This window comes from Canis lupus, chromosome 9, assembly GCF_011100685.1.
Source record: "Canis lupus familiaris isolate Mischka breed German Shepherd chromosome 9, alternate assembly UU_Cfam_GSD_1.0, whole genome shotgun sequence".
Lineage (NCBI taxonomy): Eukaryota > Metazoa > Chordata > Mammalia > Carnivora > Canidae > Canis > Canis lupus.
The window spans coordinates 34585533-34610311 of record NC_049230.1 but is presented as its reverse complement, the minus strand read 5'-3'; the positions used below and the strand labels follow the sequence as shown (position 1 = coordinate 34610311).

Sequence of the window (24779 nt, the reverse complement as noted above, 5' to 3'; positions counted from 1 at the left end):
ACAGTCTAGCCTACTATGATTTTTTTTTTTTTTTAAAGATGCAACCTCAGGAAAGGGAATAGTTTTTATTTTGATTTTGATTTAAGGGAAAGATGAAAAGCCAATAATGACAGCAATAAAATTCCGAAAAGGTTGAGGCACAAAAAAATATCCAGAAAACTCTTCTCCTTCAAGGACACATTAATGGTAATAAAACAATCTTGCTTTAACGTAAATAGTACACTTACAAGAACCAATCAGCCCACTATATAGAGAGACTTGTGACTGGAGAAATCAAGCTAAAATTTTCCCAGGTCCAATTTTATACCTCTATCACACAACCGCTAAATGAGGTGTGCTACCAAAAAAAAAAAAAAAAAAAAAAAAAAATGAGGTGTGCTACAAATTCTAAATAAATAAATAAATAAAATTTAAAAAGCTGTAATCAGAGTTTTGTTCCCTAATCCTTCTTCTATTGATACAAATATCTATTCTCTTAGAGGAAGCAAAGCACAAAGTTTAAAAAAAAAAAAATTAGTTTTTGGCTTTGGGATTCAAGGGATATTCTGAACAAATCTCTTCCTGGAATGTTACAGTTAGGCCAATACTAGTTAGCAAAAATCCTAACCCCAAAATCATTAGGTCTTTGCAAACTACTAAACAGTACTGACCACTGCTATAAAACAAGTAAACTGAAGGTCTAAAATATGTATCAAATTAGATTTGGTTTGCTGTAAGAGGAGATTTTAACCAATTAGCAATAAGGTGAATTTACATTCTGTTTCTAGACCTCATCTACACTCGAAAAGAAAATGACCCAAACCCATGCTACGTGATATTCCGACAGGCAAAATTCAAAATGCGCTATAGAACCTGATCAGACTCTTCAGAACTACCAAGATCATCAAACAAGGCAAGTGTAAGAAAATATCACAATCTAGAATAGCCTAAGGAGATATGACAAAATGTAGTGTCCTGGATGAGAACATAGGATAGAAAGAGAATTTTAGATAAAAATAAAAGAAATCCAGATAAAGTACAGACTTTAGTGAATATCAGCATATCAATATTAGTACATTAGTTGTGAAAAATATTAATAGTAACAACAAAGAAGCTGGGTGAGAGCTATACAGGAACTCTCTATATAGCATCTTTGCAAATTTTATGTACATCTAAAACTATTTTGAAATTAAAAGTTTATTATTTTAAAATACACTATGGAAAGAAATAGGAGGGTTAAGCAAAGGCAATTCTGTACTTTTATTACTGAATATTTCAGTTAGCAAGAAAAATAATTCTAATCTTTGCAAAATAGAATGCCTTCCCTCTTTCCCCCACCAAGAAGGGAAATACCACCATAATCAGAAGCATTTTAATAACAAGATGTGGTAGGTGCTGAACCAAACAGAAGGGCACTGCCTGTGCCTGCAAAAAGCAAGCTCAAACTAAATTAACCAGCTTTTTAGTTACCACCTGGGTCCTTCCGGTTCCCCTTTCCTCAGTGCTACACCTCCACTTGGAACTCAGGATTGCCTCCTGCAGCTGATGCCACCCCTACTGTCCAGCTGCTCTCTTCTCAGGGGAGCTTAAAAGAAGGGAATAGAGTGCCACAGATGGGAAGAAATGAAAAAGGGGTTAGCTAGAGAGACAGAGGCAGACTAATTATCCCAAAAGGGAGGCAGACGGTGTCCCTGGAGCAAAGAAAAAGGCGAGACAAATATACTCCATCTGAAAAGACCTTATTATTCTTTAAGATATGTCTGATTTTAAGTAACAACATTCTAAAGTAAACGACAAGTTGCGGGGGGGAGCTAAAACATTACATAAATATCACTGACTACACGCATTGTTTAAAACAGTATAGAAAAAAAAAAAAATAAAAAAAAAAAATAAAACAGTATAGAACAGGCTTTGGAACGGTAATTATAATTATACATACTACTCTTAATACATTTTGCTTTGCCATTTCGATTGCTTTCACTAAGTTTTTTAAAAATTAATTACCATTCAATGGCATTCAGCAAAATCTAACAATTAAAACCTAATCTTCCAAAATTATATCCATTCACATTCAAGATCAGCATTTTAAACTACAGGTATTACCATTTAAAAAATTATGCAAAAAAGCAAAGTTAAACTACAGAAGCAGTTTTTTTAAACTGTAGCCCAGTTTACGAGAAAATATATTTAGCTCATAACATGAAATTTAGGGGGAAAAATCCACACAGTGTTTTAATATACATCAAAACAGCTCACACTTAACCTTAACAGGCTTTCAAAACATTAGTCCCACTATAGTAAAACTAAATACTACACATCTGTTAAAATTATCTTTGATTCTACAAACTGTATTACACGGAATCTGGGGGGGGAAATGGTGCTCTGCCAACCTTATTAATACTAAAACCCTCAAGTCAGCATAATAGTTTATCAACTACTTTGTATCTGTATAGTTTATAATTTATCAATAACATTAAGTCTCCAAACATTTTAGTAAGGTGGTTTTTATGACCACTTAAAGATTAAAATCCAGCATATCAAAGTCAACTATCAAAACAAATATAATACATGCATTCCTACAGAAACGTTAGTCTTACTAAGAACTTATTTGAGACAGTCACCTGGATTACATTACATCCAAAAATAAAATAGGTCTTATAGGTCAAATGGACACTATTAGAAACTTCAGAGTACTCAATTTCAAATGAGAATGTTTTTTATTAATCTAAAATTCCTAAATTTACCTGTTAAGAATTATGACCAAACATCTTGCTGAAGTTGTTGGTACCTTGCAGCAAATAACTAATCATTTACATTCCTATCATCAAAAGATCCACTTAACACTGACTCTTACAATGTAAAGTAAGCACAAGCTTCAATGATTATGTGAAAAACTAGTTTCTCTTTCTAAAGTAATATTTGGTCCCAAAAGTCCAGAAAATAAGAATTGGTCTTCTAAAAGTAGTCTTATTGATAGGTTCACAATAAAATTATTTCTGTGTAACTTTTTAGATTATGATCCCAATGTCCTATAAATGAGTTGGCACTAGTCTCATTTTAGTGACAGTCTTTGAAAGAACACTAAAAGAATCACTGTCCAAGAATAACAAAATTAACATATGCTTTCATATGGTAATAACCACAACTAACAACAAAATATACACCTTGAAAAAAATACATAAGAAAGTTACAACATTTCTAGAAACTCCTACCAAATGTCTGCATATTGATACAGAAGAGAGCAGTGGCAGAATGGACTCAAATGGTGAATTACACATGCCTGCAAATTACTTCTCCCTCATTCCATTTTTCTTAGGTAACATGCCTTCCTTGTGCCCCGTTCGCAAGAAAATACACAAGGATGCTGGGTGGTTAAAGAAAAAGTTATTCAAGGCTAAAGCCTGCCATAATATGGATAATTTAAGTAAAATAAAATAACCACACTGAAACATAACAGTAAGCTAACTTTTTTATCTGGCTTCACATCTAACAGTGTTTCACACACAAGAAAAAAATCTTAATTTGTAATATAAATGATTTTTAGGAAAAGTATACAACGTTGCTATATATCATTGGTTAAAAATAAGTTGCCTTCACCTGACAAGTCATGGTGAATAAGATCAGCAAAATTGGGGTCTTCACCCCACCAAAATATCCACAATTCTCTTCTTCCAGGTCTTTGATCTCGCCGCCAAACACCAAGTACATCTGCCTTAAGGCAGCGACTAAAACTGCTCAAAATGGGGTCTTCCTCTGTCACCGGAAACAGAATAGGGGCAGAAGTTGGGCCTTGCCATACATATCTTTTCCATTTAATTCCCGTCAAGTCAGCCTGAAGAAAAGAAAGCATGAGTATTACAGCACATTCACTCAAAGTCAATAGTACTCACTCTTAAAGCCCTTTATTTCATTAAGACATTACAATTTTTCAATATATACTGAAGATATTAAAGCAGACTGACCAAAAAAATGATTCTTAGATAATTCAACAACCCAAAATTTAAGGAAAGGAACTAAAACCGTGAAAATATTAACACTGACATGTCACTGAGTAGCAATAAATAGATGTCCCTAAGAAAAATAAAAGACTTAAAAATGTTTAATATAAACATGTACTTTAATACTGCACACTCAGTAAACATTTCCTCTAAGTTCTGTTCCAACTGGTCACGTTTGTTCCCTGGTGTCACACTGTAACAGAAAATTTTTAAAGACTTATGATTCCATGTTTATAAATTGATGGCTCCAATGAAATGAGAACTATAGTTGAAAAAAGTGTTCACATATCCCTTTTAGGCAAAGTGAAATAGAAAATGCGCACAAAGAACTGTCAGATTTGTACTAGTCTATTTTCAAAGAACCTGATCCTAAAAGTACCAAAAATAGACGGAGTCAGAGAAAACAGAAATGTAAAACCTGATGTTATGTTTTATTGCACCCGAAGAGATGTTGATTAACGGGCATTGTACAAGAAAACATTTTATAAGAGGAAAGGGCATTAAAAAAAAAACAATTTGGCACCGTGAAAAAATTCGACAGGGAGAATTTAGTAATTCTTTAACTTAGAGGTGCAAAGCATAAGGTGCCAAAAATGAAACTGCTGATACATGACTGGCAGTTTACACTTGCCAACTAGTTGTGCTCCGCCCACTCGGTTCACTTACCTATCACATACTCTTAGTATTTCTCCTAGCACACAAAAAATGAAAAAAGTCAGTCACTGAAACTTTAAATCGTGGACGAAGCTAAGCTACTGTCCAACTGAGGGCTAAATATTTGCAACAGTTGGTAGTTTTCAAAAAGTCTTAACTGTGGATGTTACCAGAACTGGGCCAACCTATACAATTGTCAGTCCTGCATCCAGCTTCCCTAGACTTTTCAATATAATGAGAAGCAGCCTGCTCAAACCAATCTAAAAATGCAAGTAAAACAAATAACAGCAACAAAAATTAGTGCAAAACCATAGAACCTCCTCCACTAGTCCCATTTCACTCTCACACAAACATAATGTTCTATTAAAAGCAAGACGGCTAAAAATTGTCAAAATGGCAAACTGTTTTCAAAGTTCAAAGACAAAACATGAAATGGTATCTACTGGTTTTTACAGAGAGATCTGAACTCATCGAAGGGAGAAACTAATCTTCTGTTAGTTTGACTCATCAGAAAACGTAAAACGAAAAGAGATTTTTTTTTTTTAGTACATAAGTTCCGGTGTCCTGTTTGGGGGGGGGGGGGGCGGGGGGGGGAACGAATGACCAGAGTGTGGCATAAAGGCACTGGGAGAATGAGCAATAATGTAAAGTGTTAAGAAGAGATACATAGTCAATAAGGAGAAAAGCAATAGTTAATAAGCAAGACACACCGGGAAATGGGAGTATCCTGCCAGATAAGGAGCACAAGTTGAAGACAAGACTACGGTTGAGGAAGAGTCGGAAACGGGGGACAAGGAAAGAAAAAAAAAAAAAAAAGCCAGCAGTCCTAAAGCAGAGCTCAGGATGGGGCTGAGCGAACGCGTTTCCCGGGGCTGGCGCGGGGCTCGGCCGCGGGGCTCGGCCGCGGCGCCGGCTCCGGCTGGGCCTAGCCCGGGGACTCGGGCATCTGGATCAGACCCGGACCCCCTCCCCCACGGCCCAAGGGCGCACCTCGCGGCCCCCTCCCCCACCGCCCCGCACGCCGCGGCCCCCGCCCGCGGCCCCTCACTCACCAGGCAGAAGAGGTTACAGTGACAATCTTCCAGGCTGGCCCCGTTCGGCACGAAGGAGGAACTCATCGTCCCTCACAGCAGCCGCCGCCGGCGCCACAACCCACCATCCGCCATTACCGCCGCCTCCGACCAGAGAGAGAAACACAGACACCGGGGAGGGCGGGGGGGTGGCGGCTGGGGGAGCGGTGGAAGAGGAGGCCGCCGGGCCGCCCGCCCTCCCCGCCCACCCCCCCGCCGCCGCGAGCAGCCCCCGCCGCCCGGCCGGCACCTAGCCGCCCGGGGCCCAGGGCCGGCGGGAGGGCCGCGCCGCGCTCGCCCCGCGGGCCGGACTGCGGCCGCCGCGGAGCCCGCGGACGCTTGCCCCTCTCGGGGGCACAGAGGAGATATGTGCTCCTTCCACAAGAAGAAAAAAAAAAAAAAACCAATAAATTACACAATAAATAATTAAAATCGAGTCCGAGAGGGCAGAGCCCGAGCCGTGGAGGGTGCTCCCGGGCGGGGAGGCGCCCGTGGAGGGGCAGGAAGGGCAAGAGCCGGGAGAGAAGCCCAGGCCCCCGGCCCGGCGGCGGCGATGTCCTTAAGCCCAGAATCTCCTCGGCGGCGGAGGTGGTGGCGGCGTCTGCGGGCTCAGACCATTCTCTGGCTGTGTCTTCGTGTCGTCCCTGGGCCAGGCCGGCCTAACGTCTGCTCTACTGCGGCCTCACCGCCCGGACGCCGTAGTCTCCCCCATTTTGTGGGCCCAGCGGGCGGCGTTTTTCCCCCTTTAATCCGAATTCACGGGTTTTCCCTTCGCTTTAATGGCGGCCACAGGGACCAGCTCGCCCTCTCTGCTCGCCCATTGGCCGCCTTGAGGTCACGTGGGCCCGGGCTCCGTGGGGAGGAGGAGAGAGAAGGGAGTGAGAGAGGGCCGGGAAGCTTTCGGCGGAGGCGGTGAGCCCTGGGGACCGGACGGCCAGCTGGCGGCTACTAAGACAGCGCCATCTGCTGGGTGCCTCGGCCACTGTAAGATGACCCCGGGCCCAGGCCCTAGCTTTCTCCTTGCGGGGGGGGGGAATCTACAGCGCAAGAGGGTTCGCATCACCGATCTGAGAATTACGTGGAAAACAGTTTGATTTCGTCGGAAAAGAAAGTGTTGCAAAAATTCCCGGGCATTCTCACTTGCAAACCCCCCGGGCTTGGGAGTCAGACGATCTGCGATACAACTTGGACACTTAAAAAGTTGTGATATCAAGAAAGAAAGAAATGTATGAGAAACAGTATAGCCTCGTAGTGAATAACCTGGGAGTGAGAGCCACGCTTCCTTGGGTTCAAGCCTTGAGCCAGTCAGTTCTTGGGGTCTCAGTTTCCTCATTTGTTAAAAGGGGGAAACATAACCCTATCTCATAGGGATGCTGTGACAATGGAGTTAACACAAATAAACCAGGTAGCCCAGTGTCTGGCACAGACACCCATTGCTAACAGTTACCTATTATTGTTGTCATCGTGACCTCATAAGATTATTGTGAGGAGTTGAACCAGTGTATGTAAAGTGCCACCACCGTAACCTCCGTGAGAACCAGAACTTTGTTTTGCTTACGGCTGTATCCCTAGTGCTTAAAAAAAGGTTCCTAGCACACAGTGGACGCCTGATATTTGTAAATTTGCAAACGAATGAATGGTAAGAAATGGAAACCAACTAAAACGTTCTGTTCCCTTCCCTATAAAACACTCAGTTCTTTATTGGATTACACTTCAGTGTAAGAGTTCAAACATTTTCCCTGAAAATTTTGGAGAGGAGAGAGAGAGAGAGAGACAGCGGGGAAGAAAGGAAAGAAGAAAGGAAGGGAAGAAAAGAAGGAGGGAGAAGTAAAGGTGATTCAAAAGTTAGAAATATTAGTGAGTTAGCATTTACCATAATTTTACATTATAGTTGTGTCTGTAATATAAATGGAAGAGTCACTTCCTGGTCACTTCTTCAGCTATGAAATGAAAAAAAGCATTCCTCGTTCACCCATTCGTTCATCTATGATGATTAAGAGTCCAAATCTTGAAGCCCAAATCCTGTAGAAAAAGTTCTGCCACTGTTTCATTCATTTCAAAGTAAAATTTAATCCAAGATTAAATTAGTTTCTCTTACTCTGGGGGATGCCTGGGAGGCTCAGTGCTTGAGTGCGTGCCTTCAGCTCAGGGCATGATCCCGGGGAACCAGGATTGAGTTCAGCCTGGGGCTCCCCACCAGGAGCCTGCTTCTCCCTCTGCTTATGTCTCTGCCTCTCTGTGTGTTTATTTATTCATGAGAGACACACAGAGAGGCAGAGACACAGGCAGAGGGAGAAGCAGACTCCAAGCAGGGAGCCTGACATGGGACTGGATCCAGGAACTCCAGGATCACGCCCTGAGCCAAGGCAGACGCTCAACCGCTGAGCCACCCGGGCGTCCCAAATAAATAAAATCTTTAAAAAAATTTTTTTTTCTCTTACTCTCGGATTTCTTATTGTAAAATGAGGATAATAAAAGTATTTTCCTCCTAAAGTGTATGGTAAATGAAACTGTAGGTATATGGCTTGCCACAGTGCTAAGTGTTAGCTACTAAAAAAACTTTTAAAAATCATTATTGAGCACCTGCGTGCTCAACTGAGTGTGTTCCTGGTCTTTGCTAGACCTGGGATACAAATATGAATAAGATACCTGCCCGTCCCTCAAGATTCCTGAAGAGAGGCAATAAAGGAGACATTTCCCACAGAATAAGATAAAATACAATAGAGGTAATTGCTTGAATAAGGTATGTATCAACTATAGCACAATAGGAGCTCTGGAGGAGGAGCCCCAAAGTCAGAGAAGGCATCTTAAAGTAGGTAGCATTTGAAATCAGATTTGAAGGATAAAATGAATTCTTATAAAGCCCTTTGAAGCAGTTAAATCTTATTAAGCCCAATTCAGATCCAAAGGCCACATATCAAAGTCAATTATACAACCAAGACTAATTTAATCCAGGAGCTCAAATCAGTTGAAGTCCATATCCTTTCTAAGTGAGTGCCAGCACCAGGAGACAGCAATCCTCAGACGCCCGTAAGGTAAGATACCCTCTCTTCATCTCTCTTTCCCTGAAAGAATCCTCAGACCTTTGTTCCAACTGCTTCTGTCACTCTGGAACATCCTCCCCCACCTTTTAGTTTATCCAAGAAGTAGCCATCCTCTTTAGAAGTCGTGCCCTCCATTGCTCAGTCTCCAACCTGAGGACATGCCTCAGGACTCCAGAGGCCAGTAGAATCTCCCAGAAACCCACAAGGTGCAAAGTAACATTTGATTGGCTTTTCATTTGACTGGTAGTCTTCTCAAAAAGAAGAGAGAGATAGGAGATAGGAAGAAGACCCAGGGGAAAAATGTCTCAGAGAGGATCATGAAAGGAGCAAGACAGAAAGACAGGAGTGAAAAGGCAAAAGAGAGAAATAGAGAATGGAGAAGCTAGTGGAGGAATATGAGAGGAAGGGGAACATCATGGTGAGAAGAGAAAAGACCAATATAAGCACACAGAGAACATGTGAGTAACCACCTACCTTCTCTTAGAATGAGATTTTGTGCAATTTTAAAAGTAACAGAAATAAATTAAAACAGTATACACACATTGTCAAAAAGATACAGGAAAGTATCTTCTGTTTGGAAGACACAGGAAAGTGTAAAGATGAAAAAATTTAAATGTACATTATTTTTTAAATGCCCATAATGTCACCATTCATAATCAACCATCTTTTAATACTCTTGACGTTTTTCCTTCCAGACTTTTCCATTGATATTTACCTATCTACCTATCTATCTATCTCCCACAGTTGAAGTTATATATACATTTTACTACACATATTTACTATCTAGGATGTGTCAGGTCATGTATGGACAAGGCATAGGATATACAAGGAGCACATAATCTTGCTAGATGTGGCAATTGGATAGTTGGATCAACTGGGATCAAAACTCCACACCACTGCCTGCTAGCTCCCTAACTTTGAATTGCTCATTGGTAAAATGTGTATGCAGCAATAGCACCTAAATGTTAAAGTTGTGACAATTAAAAGAGATAATCAAAGTAAAATAAGAGAGCCAATCAGGAATGTTAAGATGAATGTTAGACATTGCCTTGGACGATAATCACCTATTGTCTTTCCTCTTTGAAACATGGATTTGCTCAGTGATCTACATTTAAAATTGTTCTTTAACTCCTTCACCGTTTTAAGGACTCCATTCTCAATAGGATAGTGGATGTACCCAGCCTTCAGGAAGGGTGAGAGTTACATCATCTAAATAGAGAAAGGGCAATGTCTGACCTAAGGACTAATGTTCCCCACCTACTCTGAAAAATCACAGGATTGGGGCACCTGGGTGGCTCAGGGGTTATGCATCTGCCTTTGGCTCAGGTCCGGATCCCAGGGTCCTGAGACTGAGTCCCTCATAGGGCTCCCTGTGGGAGCCTGCTTCTCCCTCTGCCTGAGTTTCTGCCTCTGTGTGTCTCTCATAAATAAATAAATAAATAAAATCTTTAAAAAAATTATTGAGATAGTTTGCCTTTTTTTTTTTTTTACCAAACCTTTCAAAATCCATGTGTGTATTTTCACTTACAGCATGTTTTATTTAGAATCAGCCACATTTCAAGTGCCCAATAGCCACACATGGTTAATGGCTGCTGTGTTGGATGATACACGTCTACAAAAGCTGTAAGTTAAGGACCAATTAAGCTGTGGAGTGAGTGGTCTTGAGCCTGGGGACAATATTGATTTTCTTAAGGTCATGTTAATGGTTTAATGTTGTACTTGATTCAATTAAAAAAAAAAAAAAAGGCTGAGGTGAATGCACAGACACTACTTTGTTGATATAGAAATAAAGTATATTAGCAAATTGAGCCAATTAAGAAAACATTTCAGTTCTAAGTGTAAAATATCCTAAACTGTCTTAAAAGTTGACCTGACTTGCCATTTTTCTTAGTACTGTAGCATCTACTCTTAAACTCAATTTTCTCAATAAACATTTTATTTTAATATTAAATTTGAAGCCAATTCTCCCTAGTTTCCTCACTTTGAAATTTCTTTTTGTTTTTTTTTTCTAAGATTTTTTTTTATTTATTCATGAGAGACACAGAGACAGAGGCTGAGACACAGGCAGAGGGAGAAGCAGGCTCCATGCAGGGAGCCGGATGTGGGACTCTACCCCAGGTCTCCAGGATCACACCCTGGGCTGAAGGCAGGGCTAAACCGTTGAGCCACCCGGGGTGCCCTGCCCGAAATTTGGTTTGTAAACCCTCATAAGCAAATCAGATAATCCCTTTCCTCCTTATCTTTATTCTACTTGAAGTGGTCTTTTAACTGCTCTGGATCTCAGTTTTCTCAATTATGAAGAGGTTGGATTAAATAATTGCTACAATTTAACGCCTAATATGTAACACTTAATGGATGTCAGGCACTGTGCTAAGTATTCTGCATTAATTATCTATTATCCTTTCCACAGGCTTCTGAGGTAAGTACTATATTATCCCACTTTTCCCGATTGGGATACTGAGTTTTAGAGAACTTGCCCAAGGTCTGTAGAAGTATGCTAATAGAGCCATGTCCACAGGGAGGGGCTCAAGAGAAACTTCCTGCAGGGACAGCTGAAACTGAATCTTGAAGGATGAGTTGAGTTAAGCTAGGAAAAGATTCAGGTGAAAGGAGAAGGACAAAAGGAAGAGTTGGGGTGGCGTGGGGGAGGGGAGATGATGACTGGAAAGTTTGGTGTTGGTAAGAAAAGGTATTTGGCTGAAGAAGTAACCCCAAGGCCAAATTATGAAGAGTTTGGATTTTATTCAGAAGAGAATGAGTAACCACTGAAGAACTTTAAACATGAGAGTACCGAGCTGAGATTTGTTTTTAGAAGCAACATGCCAGACTTGTTGGGGGCATTGTGAAAATCCAGGCAGGAAGGGAAGAGGCCTGAACTAATTAAGAGGAGCCTATCTAAAAATGTCCTTTCTGGGATGTCTGGATGGCTCAGTTGATTAAGCATCTCTTTGTTTCAGTTCATTTCCTGATCTCAGGGTAGTGAGATGGAGCATGGCAAGCTCAAGTTCTGCATCAGGCTCCAGGCTGGCTGTAGAGCCTGCTTAAGATTCTCTTTCTCCCTCTCTCTCTGCTTGTCCCCTGCCCTTCTTTAAAAAAAAGACAAAGAAAAAAGAAAAAGGGTGCCTGGGTGGCTCAGTCAGTTAAGCATCTGCCTTCGGCTCAGGTAATGATCTCAGGGTCCTGGGATCAAGTCCTGCATCAGGCTTCCTGCTCAGTGGGGAGTCTGCTTCTCCCTTTACCCCCCCCCCCACTTGTGATCTCTCTCTCTCTCTCTCAGATTCTCTTTCTCTCCAAATAAAATAGAAAGAAAAAAAGAAAGAAAGAAGAAAGAAAGAAAGAAAGAAAGAAAGAAAGAAAGAAAGAACCATACTTTCTGATTCACATTTATTCCCTCTATTAAGGCATCAGCAAGGAAGATAGGGAAGTAGAAAAAAAATCACTTTTGCAAAATGCTGAGCATTCCTTTCTCTCTAAGCAGATGATTTTTCTCAGAACAGCCAATGTTGAGAGAGGAGACAAGTGCAGTTCTCTGAACCTATTCCTCATGCTAAAAAGTTCCAGACAGGACTTTGATCTCACAGGATAATTATTCCTACCAGATATAAACCGGTTTGCAATTTTATTATTCTCTTCTCCCAAGGAAAGGTTTACAGGAATTTAAAAGATGTAATGAGCCAATAAAAATAGGAGATTATTCTAGAATCTCTTATTTCTACCATGTAGAACTTACATGTATGTAAGGGAAGAACTTACATATATGCATGTAGTAACATAGACAAATATAATAGTTTCATACCATATCTAGCACTAGCTTTGACATTCACTCATCCACTTATTCATTTTATACCTATTGATATTTACTATGAGCAGGGTTCTGTGATAGGTGCTATAATGATGAGGCAATATGCAACAGTACATCAGAAATAGATCTGACTCTGAAGAAGCTTACTAATTCTCAGACAATAAGATACATTAAATAAATGTAAGTTGTGTTTCAAAATGTCTAAAATGGGTGTAGAACAAATATTGTGGAATTGAAAGAAGATGGGGCTACCCTAAGTAATAAGGAACAAAAGACTAGTGGAGTAAAACTTTGCATTTAAACTGGACAATAATTTATGCATAAGATTTGGACTTGTAGAGATTTGGAGAAGAGCAATTTAGGCCACTGATTCCCAAACTGGACTTGGAAAACAAGGTTCTGAAGAACATTGGAAATTCCACATAAAAATGGTTCTTGATTGTGCTGGAACTGACCTATTCTTTCTCAAATTGATTTCCTTCTCTCCCTCTACCATGTTTTATATTTCAAGAAGTTGCTCCTTGCAAATGACATTTCTCGGGCTCCCTTATCAATTTCCTTGTGGTTTGGTTTGGCCAATGCAGGCAGGGGTGGCAGATGAGGGGCCATGGAGAGACTAGGTCTTTCCTTCTCCCTCTACTTCAGACAATATCTCCAGTAGTGGCTGCATCCTTTTTGTGGTTCCAACTGCAGATAGATAGTCCCTCTCTCGCTGGTCCCAGCTTCTCTGGCTAGTCCTGGCTCTTGTGCCATGTGTTTCTTATCTACCGATGCATATTAAATTACCTTGAAACTTCAAGGCTTAAAACAACAAATATTTTATTATCTCCCACAATTCTTGAGGTTTAGTAATCTGAGAGTGACTTAGCCAGGTGATTATGGCTCAAGGTCTCTCATGAGGTTGGAGTTAAGATTTGGCTGGGGCTACAGTTATCTCAAGGCCAGAATAGGGCCAAAGAGTTCACTTCCAAGTTCACTCGCATGGCTGTTGGCAGGAAAATAGCTCCTAGCTGGCCACTGGCCAGAGACTTCAGCATTCTGCCAGGTGGCCTCCTCAGAGCTGCATATAACATGGCAGCTTGCTTTTCCACCAGGAAGCTACCCAAGAGATAGAGATGCCAGAATGGAAGCTGTAGTCTTTTTAATAACCTAATCTCAGAACTAACATACTATCACTTTTGCCACAGGATTTTGGTAACACAGACTAACTGTGATACAGTGTGGGAGGGGCACACATAAGGGTGTGAATACCAACAGGCAAAGATAATTGAGGGCCATTGTGGAGGCTGGCTACCATAGTCCATTCTCTCTCCCCAATGATTCAGGTTCCTCTCACATGTAAAATATACTTACTTTCTCTCAAAATCAGCAGAAGTCTCTTACAGCATCAGCTTGAAGTTAGCATGTCATCATCTAAATCAGGTCCCAGTACAGTTGAGGCTCCCTGGCTATCTTTCCTTAAGTATAGCTCCTTGAGTCCAGTCTCTCTCCCCTACAGAAACTAAGTGACAACCTAACTGTCCTCCATTTACCCAACATATAATGGTAAGACAGGCATTATAGGGTAACTGCTACAGATATTCCTGCTTAAAAAGAGAGAACAATGCAGGCACAGAGGAGTCACTGGTTCATCGCAATTCCTAAACCCAGCTGAGCAAATGCTAAGGGTTCCTTGATTAAGTCTCAAGGTCTGGGAATAATTCTCCCTGGCTATGAGGTTCATGTTCTGGGGTCTTGTCTTGGTTCTGACTTCTGTGTCATCTTCCCTTTTTGTGAAAGATAGCCTATGTTTATAGCTGAGGAATTTTCTCAGCCTACTTTTTGCCAGTAGAACTTTGAAAGACTGATGGCCTTTTTTCATTTTGTACTATCTCTATTTTTTTTTGGTCCAAGATGGCAATGTTTCTGCATACACACTTCCTTTAAAAATTTTGTGAGTTTTCTGTAAATCTTATTGGAGTCCAATCTATTAGACAAAAGCTATACCTACAAATATTATTCTGATGAGATGCCTGAGGAATAATGATCTTTAGCTTCCTAGATGCTTTATCATTTCATTGAGAGACTATGTGAGACATACCTTTAATCTCCTTAGAAAACCTTTTACCTGAACAAAATAATACTCTGATACACAACCTTAATCTTTCTGAGACTTTGGCAAAAAGATTTACAGTCACACGATTGGCTTCATCTTTGGACTGTGTTTTACTGGCAATGCCCTGGACTTGATCTTTTCTCAGAAGCTATATCTTAATATTAGCATTGTTTACCATTTGGAGAGGCTGAGAATGTCCAAAACCAGCAAATTCCATCTCCTTTCTGTTGAAAGTTCTTCCTCTATTTTACCTCTCTCCTCCCACATGTTACTAAAGGTAACAAGAAGAAATCTTTGCTTGGAAATCTCTTTTGCTAGATCACCCAGTGCATTAGACATATTTTCTACCTTTCAGTTATGGCAGGCAAGAGTGTTGCTGAACTTTTTGCCACTGTATAATAAGGATCCCCTTTCCTCTAGTAGCCAATAACATACCCTTATTTTCTTGCAAGCCTTCACCTGAAGCCTTATCAAAAATTGTGATACCTCTATTAACAGTTTCTTCAAGTACATTGGACTTTCATTAATACTGTCTCCAAAATCCACCACCCAGTTCCAAAGTCACTTCTGCATTTTAAGATTCTGTTACAGGAGAATACCATTTCCAGGCAGCAACAGCTACAGTAATTATCTTCTTCAATGTAACATATTATTCTGAAACTTAGCAGTTTAAAAAAATAATATTTATTATCTAACACACTTTCTAAGGATCAGGAATCCTGGGACCTACTTGGTTATGTGGTTCTGGCTCAGGGTTTCTCATGAGGATGCAATCAGCCAAGATGTCAGCTAGAACTTCAGGTATCACAAGGCTTCACTGGGGCTGGAGAATCTGTCAAAAAATATATTATATCTGAGCAACACTACCTCCTCCCTTAGTCCCAAGAGCCCTAGAAGGTAGCATCTCCCTCATATTGTTCATCTACAGGTTGTCCCACGATTACCCTTTGAATTCCTCTAAAATATTAAAAACTAGTTCTCATGTCAGACTCCCTTTACTGAATTCCCTGCCATAGGTCTGTTTTCTGTTCTGGGTCCTGTTTCATATGTTAGTCAATTAAGTCTTGTTGAGTTGAACAAAGTTTTGTTTGAGATGAACAGATTTCTTTACAGTGGGACTTTTCAGAGCTCTTAATATGCTAAATATTGTCAATCTCCCTGAGAAATCTACAACAGACAGCATTTCCCAAATTCTTTTGATCACAGGCCCTACTTTTGTTTTGTTTTGTTTTTACATGAACTACCAGCTAGGATGCAAAAACCATGAATGAGAAACATCATAGTTCAATTGGAACAATGAGCCTGTAAAGGAAAGCAATAGGAAACATGGTGAGGAGAGGGTAGGAGGTTAAATCACATAGGGCAAGGTGTTTGACCTTGGTCCTATAGGCCCTGGGGAGTCACTGAAGGTTGCCTGCTATTGGGTGCAAAGTTGGAATTGTTGAACTAAACTGTTTAATCATAGCAATACCCTTTATTTTTCTTTTATATGCAGAATTACCTAGTACAATTAATGATAGAGAAAAGAGGATTACATTTTAAGCCCTTTTCTTTCTATTGCCTTTATCTTTGCTTCAAAAGAGTTGAAGAAACTTGGCCCAAGCTTTAGATGTCCCACATTGTTTGGCTTATGCTTTCAATATGGTAGATGAATCTGAAAAAAAAAAAGGGGGGGGGGGAACCTTTAGAAGGAAAGAAAATGCTCCAACATATTCCCTAAAAAACAGCCTTGTCAGAGAAATTAAAAGATAGAGGAATTCTTTTGAAAAGAATTGGTGATATGAAAAGAAAACAGAAGTCTATCTCAGGGAAATAATGAGCTAGTAATTAGGAAGAAAATAGACATCTTTTCAGAAAAGCAATATTTAAGTGTTAGTGTGTACATGAGTTGCCTATTTCTTTCTTTTTTTTAATTTTTTTTATTTATTTACGATAGTCACAGAGAGAGAGAGAGAGAGACAGAGACAGAGACACAGGCAGAGGGAGAAGCAGGCTCCATGCACCAGGAGCCCGACGTGGGATTCGATCCTGGGTCTCCAGGATCACGCCCTGGGCCAAAGGCAGGCGCCAAACCGCTGCGCCACCCAGAGATCCCGAGTTGCCTATTTCTGCAAAACAAATTACCCCAATCTTTGTGGCTCAAACAATAACATTTATTATCTCTCATAATTTCTGTGGCTGTTTGGTTCTAGCTTAGAGATTCTCATGAGGTTAAGTCAGATGGTGATTGGGGCTATAGTCACCTGAAGGCTTGAGTTAGGCTACCAGATCTGCTTCCAAGGTGGCTCACTCACACGAATGGCAAGTTAGTGCTGGCTCTTGGCAGTAGGCCTCAGTTTCTCTTCACACAGGTAAATTTTCAGAGGTCCTTGCACTCATGGTAACTGCCTTTCCCCAGAGCAAAGGACATAAAGGGCCGTGGCAAAAATTATAATGTCTTTTATTGTTTAGCCTCAGAAGGCCTACATTGTCACTTTTTTTTTTTTTTTTTTTAAGATTTTTATTCATTTATCTGAGAAAAAGAGAGCACAAGTTGGGGGCAGAGGCAGAGAGAAAGGGAAGAGCAGACTCCTTGCTGAGCAGGAAGCCTGACGCAGGCTCAATCCCAGGATCCCAGGATCCCAGGATCATGACTTGAGCCAAAGGCAGATACTTAACCAACTGAGCCATCCAGGCACCCCTACACCGTCACTTCTATAGTAATCTATTTGTCACAAAAATCAGCCCTGACTCTATAGAAGAGATTACCAAGATATGAGGATCACTCTAGGTTATCTTGGAGGCTGGATATCTTTCTTTCTAGATGCCTCTGTTAATACTCTTTCCCTCAATAAAACTAATTTTAAAATAGATACATCTTGGATAGCCAGTCATATATGCCATACTGGAAACATCATATTATCTGGTCAAATTTTAAAGAATTTCAGTTCAAATGTAGCCAGTTTTCTAGATTCTGGTTATAAAAAAATGCATGAGATTTCCTACTGCAAAAGTTAAGCAAGTCAGGAGTCTCTCAAGAATAAGGATTTATCCCAATGCTGAAATTCATCATTGATGAAGAAAAGTAGTTCGTGGTCCTGGTTTTTTATTGTTCTGCTCATTGTAAACAAATTTATCCTTTTTGGGGTGGAGGGATTGGATATATGTAATAACTGACATGCTTGATTTTACAAGGTCTCTTTTTAAAAACAGAAAATTATATAAATAATCAGTAACTTTTTTTCATTTCAAAAGCCCAGGGATACCTAGGTGGCTCAGTGGTTGAGCATCTGCCTTTCACTCAGGTCATGATCCTGGGGTTCTGGGACTGAGCCCCACATCAGGCTCCCTGTGAGGAGCCTGCTTCTCCCTCTGCCTATGTCTCTAACTCTTTCTCTGTCTCTCATGAATAAATAAATAAAATCTTAAAAAAAAAAAAAAAACCCAAACTGCATTCATCCAAAATCTGTATCTTTTAATGTGGGATGTTACTAAAAGTATGTGACCAGAACAAAGGCTACATTTTAATTAATAAAAAGACTTATATTCTTCTTATAAGAACAATCTTGACCTTTATATAGTTTTTTTCTGAGACTATTCCAAAAGTAAACCATTGCCCTTTCCCTCAATGATTTGCCAAATAGAGGCAGGATGATATATGAAAAGCACAAACTTTGGAATTAAAGATTCGAATCCTGACTGCTAGCTCTGTGTCCTTGTGCAAGTCACCAAACTTCTCCAAACCTCTGTTTACAAATCTGTAGAACAGGCATAACATAACTAAACTGAGGATTAGATGATGTAATATAGTTATAATACTTAGCAAAGTGCCTGTCAGAGTGAGGGTTCAATGAATAATAGCTACTATTAGCAATTTGGGCAAGCAATGCTACTTCCCATGAGTTCACCTTTCAGTCTTCAGTTTTTATCTACTTCTAGTGCTACATAGCATCTGTGATTAGTGAATTTTTTAAAGTTTTTATTTTCATTTCAGTTCATTAGCATACAGTGTTATATTAGTTTCAGGTATATGATGTTGTAATCAACAATTCCACACATCACCCAGTGCTCTTCAAGACAAGTGTCCTCTTTAACCTCCATCACCTATTTAACACATCCCCCCATCCACTCCCCTCTGATAACCATCAGATTGTTCTCTATAATTAAGAGTATGTTTCTTGATTTCTCTTTTTCACTATTATTTTTCTCCCTGTTTGTTTTGTTTCTTGAATTCCACATATGAGTGAAATCATATGGTATTTTCTTTCTCTGACTTACTTCACTTAGCATTGTACTCTAGCTCCATCCACATGGTTGCAAATGGCAAGATTTAGGGGTTTTTTAATGGCTGAATAATATTACAGTGTGTGTGTGTGTGTGCGTGTGTGTGTATGTGTGTAACATCTTCTTTATCCATTCATCAATTAATGGACACTTGGGCTGTTTTCATTATCTTGGCTATTGTAAATAATGCTGCAATCAACATAGGAATGCATGTGTCCCTTTGAATTAGAGTTCTTGTATTCTTTGGGTAATACCCAGTAGTGTGATAAGGTACTTCTACTTTTTAAAAAGTATTTTATTTATTTATTTGAGACAGTGCGAGGGAGCACAAGCGGGGGGATGGCAGAGGGAGAGGGAGAAGCAGGCTTCCCCCTGAGCAGAGAGCCCGATGTGGGACTCAATCCCAGGACCCTGAGATTATGACCTGAACTGAAGGCAGACACTTAACTGACTGAGCCTCCCAGGCATCCCAAGGTAGTTCTATTTTTAACTTTTTGAACAACCTCCATACTTTTTTTCATCGTGGCTGCACCGGTTTGCATTCCCACCAACAGGGTACTAGGGTTCCTTTTTCTCCACATCCTCGCCAACATTTGTCATTTCTTGTGTTTTTTATTTTAGCCATTCTAACAGGTGTGAGGTGATATCTCATTGTAGTTTTGATTTGCATTTCCCTGATAATAAGTGATGATGAGCATCTTTTCATTTATCTGTTGGCCATCTGTATGTCTTCTTTGGAGAAATGTCTGTTCATGTTTTCTGTCCATTTTTTAACTGGATTATTTGTTTTTTGGGTATTGCATGTAATACCTCTATTGGATGTGTCATTTGCAAATATCTTCTCCCATTCTGTAGGTTGACTTTTAGTTTTGTTGATTGTTTCCCCACTGTACAGAAGCTTTTAGTTTTGATGTAGTCTCAAAAAGTTTATTTTTGCTTGTTTCCCTTGACAATATATCACTAATATTGTGATTAGTGATTTTAAAATGTTGAAATGAAGGAACTACCAAAATAAGAATGATTAAAAAGCTTAATTTATGGTTGTGCTGCTCCTTACTTTTCAGTTTTCTCTGGATGCAAAGCAGTCAATTCAATACTCAATTCAAATATGAACTAGACATGTCTAAAAATCTACTTTTCCTCATAAAAATGACCTTCAAGAAAAATAAGACACTGCAACACTACAAAATGATCACTAGATTGTAAATCTGGGCTTAATTTCCCCAAAGTTGGACTTTGGAAAATAAGTTTTATAAATCTTGAGACATTTTGAGAAGTATTGAATAAACTTTGGAGGTATTCACCTTTGTAGGACTCTTTCCCTCTACTTTCCAGATGCAAAAAGGGGAGAATACTTCCTCAAGTCTTTTTTATATATTCAAATGCAGAATAGCCATGACCAAAAGGATGAATTACAAAGAATAATCAGGAATCTAAATATGTACACATTTTGAATCAGCACTAAATGGGCTTGACAATTTCCGATGCGAAACTATTTCGTACTTTGCATATATTCATATGTTAACTGTTTTATATACTTTAAAAAACTTAAATAACACTTAGAAAACACAAAATGAGCAGGTCTGCCTTATAAAAAAGAAAACACAAGTAAATCAGATTAAGAATATGAGATTTTTTTAAAACATAATTTACAAAGCAGCTACAGATATTATTTTTTATTAAAAACTGTTAACACAGGGATGCCTGGGTAGCTCAGCAGTTGAGCATATCAGGGTGTGATCCTGGAGTCCCAGGATCCAGTCCCACATCGGGTTCCCCACAGGGAGCCTACTTCTCCCTCTGCCTATGTCTCTGCCTCTCTCTGTGTCTCTCATGAATAAATAAATAAAATCTTAAAAAAAAAACTGTTATCACAAAGTATTAGTATCGGCTTATATTCCTTTGTGCAACTCAGTGATGATTCATAATGGACCACACCCTATATGGATTTAATGGAATGCCATATAGCTACCAAAAATGGTAAGAGTCTCACTTATGTCTGTACATGGAAATGTGTATAGAGTAATATAAACGGGAAAGAAGAGACACAAAATAGCATATATCCTGTGATTAAACTATGAAAAATATATGCCTATATAATGTAGTACAGTGGAAAGGACAGTGGGAATCAGAAGAGCTGAGTTCTACTTGAAACACTTGGCTAGGTATTGATAACTCAGCAATTTATCTGCTTGTTCTCAGCTTCCTCAACTGTGAAATGAAGAATTTGATCTAGAATCAGTCTATAAAGAAGGCCATTCCCAGTGCTAAAGTTTGTGATTCCAGAGTTCAAAAATCTGGAGTGACATAAGTATAGTTGATTGTTTACTACCTTCTTTCCCATAAAGTTGTCTAGGTTAATAATAATTTTAAAAGGACACCACATGTCTTCAGTAAGACATAGGAGGGACATAATATTGATCAAAAAATAAGATTAAGTAACAGATAAATTACACGATTTTATTTAAACTTCACTTAAAAAAAGAAAAAGGCAATAGGAAGTCACTGAAAGTTTTGAAATAAAAAAGTGACATGATAGGGGCAGCCTGGGTGGTTACTGGTTTAGCGCCGACTTCAGCCTGATCCTGGAAACCCGGATCGAGTCCCACATCAGGCGCCCTGCATGGAGCTTGCTTCTCCCTCTGCCTGTGTCTCTGCCTCTCTCTCTCTCTGTCTCTCTCATGAATAAATAAATAAAATCTTAAAAAAAGAAGTGACATGATAAAAGTAGCATTTTAAACCAGACAGTGGTGTACATCATATCTGAAAACAAGAGAGAATAAAGGCAGAATGATCCATCAAAGGGTGATTGAGAATAAACTAAGTATGAAGTGGGGAGGGCTTGAACTTGGGAGGGCACATCATTTATTCATTTACATATTTGGCATTTATGGACATTCAGTGGGTTAAGTGCAGGGGGACCAAAGATATTGTGGATACACAATCATTCTCCATCCCCTTTCCCAATTTAATTTCCTTCATAGAATTTATCATTATCTGAAGTTGTATTGATTTGTTTTTTTTTTATCATTTTGTTGTCTATTTCACCCTCCAGAATATAAATTCCTCGAAGGCAGAGAGTACCGTGTATATAGTTACTCAATAAATATTTGCTGAATAAAAGAGTAAGTGAAAATTATATTGAATCTTACAGATAGAGTCAAATATATTTTCTGGCATATGTGTATGGCTTTGTAGATTCAGGCTAATTTAGCAGGAAAGGCCCTCACAGACCCTCCTGCTGTGTTTATGATACAATTAACTTAAGAAATTATTCTTAAAAAAAAAAGAAATTATTCCTATGACTGCCCTCTTTTCAGCCTACTACTAAAGTATTTTCCAATAAATTTTGCTTCCCTTCTGTTCAGAAATCCTTCTTTCTTTGATACAAATGAAGCTAGAAGAAAGAGATTATCTGTGCTTTACTCTCAGTTCTTTCTGAATTATTTATGTCCAGATATTTGATTATTAATTTGATACAGTGATTGAATACCTGCTAGCTCATTTTTTTGCAACTTCAGTTTACAAACTTGGCTGAAGTTAAAAGTTACCAAATACCTCTCTCAAAACTGTTGGGAGATGGGACAGAGGTGAGGGTCAGAGCCAGGGAGAAGAGTTCACAAGGCCAACAATTAGCAATGTATTCTCTACCCCAATATCTGTGGTTTTTTTACTGGCTTTAGAACTTCTCACTTCAGCCATCAGACTCCAACACTCCTTTCTCTGAGCAATAATACTCGAATCTGCTTCCCTTAAAAGTAATAGCATTTCACCTTTGTAGAGCACTTGAGAGTTTACAAGATTCTTTCTACCCTCATACCCCCATGATCTTGCTTAAATCTGATTTAATCTCTTTATTCTCATGCAGGGTATTTATTACAAGCTTTTCTAGAACTAAGGGGAAAGCTTGAGTAAGATGTGGGAAAAGGAAGTTCGTAAACAGTGAGTTATGAACTGATGAAATGGTAACACCATAACCATGATGAGACTGATGCTGTTTCGACTGGCCCAGGTTCTTTGCATAGAGCTGATTTGTTACCTTCCAAGGGCTGAGGTTCTCTTTTGCCCTCTGCAGCCTGGCATCCATAATTAGTTGTGTTGGAAGGCTGACACTACTACAAAGGACATGAAGGACCTTCTTGTCTCTCAGTCTAGCTGGTACCTGGCTCTGTCTTCCTTGCAAGCTGAAAACTGGCAGTTTTTCATCTAATTTCTCCCCTCCAGATAATCTTTCCATTAACTGGGCCTTATCACCTATTAGGGACCTTGTGCTGCCTGAGAAAGAAATGACTCTTCCTTTTGTGCTGACATCTCTTCCCTAAGTTATTTTTCCTATTCTGACCTCAGACTATTTCTAAATTTTCTTTTTGTTGCTTCTGTTTTTCCAATATTTCCTGCAACTGTACTTGTTGATTCTCTTCTCATCTTGTGTGTGGGCAGCTGATAACCTGTTCTGTCCCATTATCTCAGCTTAATGATTCCACCTACTTTCTTGGATATTAATCACCAGGTGGCCTGGGAAACCATGACTTCCCAAAGTTATCTCATTATATTTTTACCAAGGCCAGCCCAATACCTTAGAGACCCTGGTAATAAAATAATAACAACAATTACCATTATTAAGTACTTACTGATATGTACCACCAGGCAATTTACACAAATGATTTTATTTAATCCTTCACACAACCTTATGAAGTTAAACTTAAACGGGTAGGTCAGCAGAAGCTTTATTTGCATAACTGTAAATAAATACCACATATAAAAGATAGTGACCAGATATGTTGGGGTATATGACTAGTCCTATACAGTAAGACTCCCATGCTCTCAGGACATACTTAATGGAGATTGTACCATATGTTGAAAAAACTTACCCTGAGTGGAGGGAGACAAATCCTGGGGTATGTTTACTAAATCTAGAGACTGCAGATAAAACCTATACTAATATTTCTTATGGAAGTTAGTTACATTGATAGCCTTCAATCAACCATCCCTCCATATATCCTTATGTAGTCCCTCCCCTCAGGGCTGGGCCTATCACTTGTTTTTAAGAATAGAATATTCTTAAATGTAGAATAGTAGTAGAAGTGACACTGTGCCTGTTCCAGGCCTAAGCCTTAAGAATTTTGCAGCTTCCACTTTTATGCTTTTAGGAGTCCTGAGTCACCATTTGATAAGTTCACATAGAGAGGGAAAAGCCCTGAGACTACATGGTAGGAAAGAGAGGTCTTACCTCGTCAGCATTCCAGCTAAGTTTGGCCTTCCAGACATGCCCAGTGAGGTGTCAGATACAGGAGTGAAGCCATCCTGGAGATTTCCAGCCTCAGTTGCCATCTGACTACAGCCATGTGAGAGATTCAAAGGAGACCAGCAGAACTGACAAGCAGAGCACCAACCAAATAATCATGAGAAATTAAAAAAAAAAAAAAAAGATTGCTGTTTTAAGCCACTAAATTTTAGGGCAGTTTATTAAGCAGTAATAGATAACCAAAACACTATTAAGTTAATAATGTTAAAGATTGTGGTTAGTAAAAAAAAAAAAGATTATGGTTAGTTTGGAGTCCCATTAGATAATATTCAGTCAAGAGGCTAAGAATACTAGAATCTGGGCACTTAGGTGGCTCAGTCAGTAAAGCGTCTGCCTTTGGCTCAGGTTATGATCTTAGGGTCCTGGGATCGAGTTCTGCATTGGGCTCTCTGCTCAGTGGGGAGTCTGCTTCTCCCTCTACCTCTCCCCCTGCTTGTGCTCTCTGTCTCTCACGCTTGTTCTCTCTTTCTTTCAAATAAATAAATAAAAATCTTAAAAAAAAAAAAAGGCAAACCAGAATCCTACCTTAAACCATAGCCACCCCCTCCCACCTCGAAGGTCTGGAGGGA

General features: G+C 39.5%; 1 protein-coding gene and 2 long non-coding RNA genes across 9 annotated transcripts in view; 1 reads left to right on the top strand and 2 right to left on the bottom strand.

Moving 5' to 3' along the window:
* Window positions 1-5838, bottom strand: part of MED13 (mediator complex subunit 13) — a 102696-nt gene extending 96858 nt beyond the window's left edge. For all 5 annotated transcript variants that reach the window (XR_005364612.1, XR_005364613.1, XM_038547957.1 and 2 more), the window contains exons 1-2: window positions 5684-5838; window positions 3577-3811 (exon numbers count right to left, since the gene is read on the bottom strand). Coding sequence is in view for 3 of the 5 variants with exons in the window: in XM_038547957.1 (XP_038403885.1) it covers window positions 3577-3811; window positions 5684-5749 (301 nt within the window). In the remaining 2 variants the exon portion in view is untranslated. The remainder of the gene's footprint in view (window positions 1-3576; window positions 3812-5683) is intronic.
* Window positions 5839-6136: 298 nt separating this feature from the next.
* LOC119873308 overlaps window positions 6137-24779 on the top strand; it is a 50966-nt gene continuing 32323 nt past the window's right edge. The window contains exons 1-4 of one of the 3 annotated variants that reach the window (XR_005364621.1): window positions 6137-7340; window positions 8657-8736; window positions 10276-10368; window positions 21961-22030. This is a non-coding gene — a long non-coding RNA (uncharacterized LOC119873308). The remainder of the gene's footprint in view (window positions 7341-8656; window positions 8737-10275; window positions 10369-21960; window positions 22031-24779) is intronic. The other 2 variants (XR_005364620.1, XR_005364622.1) reach the window with 2 other exon arrangements.
* On the bottom strand, window positions 15342-24335 carry LOC111097414. The gene is made up of 3 exons (XR_005364624.1): window positions 24136-24335; window positions 16178-16296; window positions 15342-15474 (listed from the first exon to the last, which is right to left on the bottom strand). It is a non-coding gene; the product is annotated as an uncharacterized LOC111097414 (long non-coding RNA).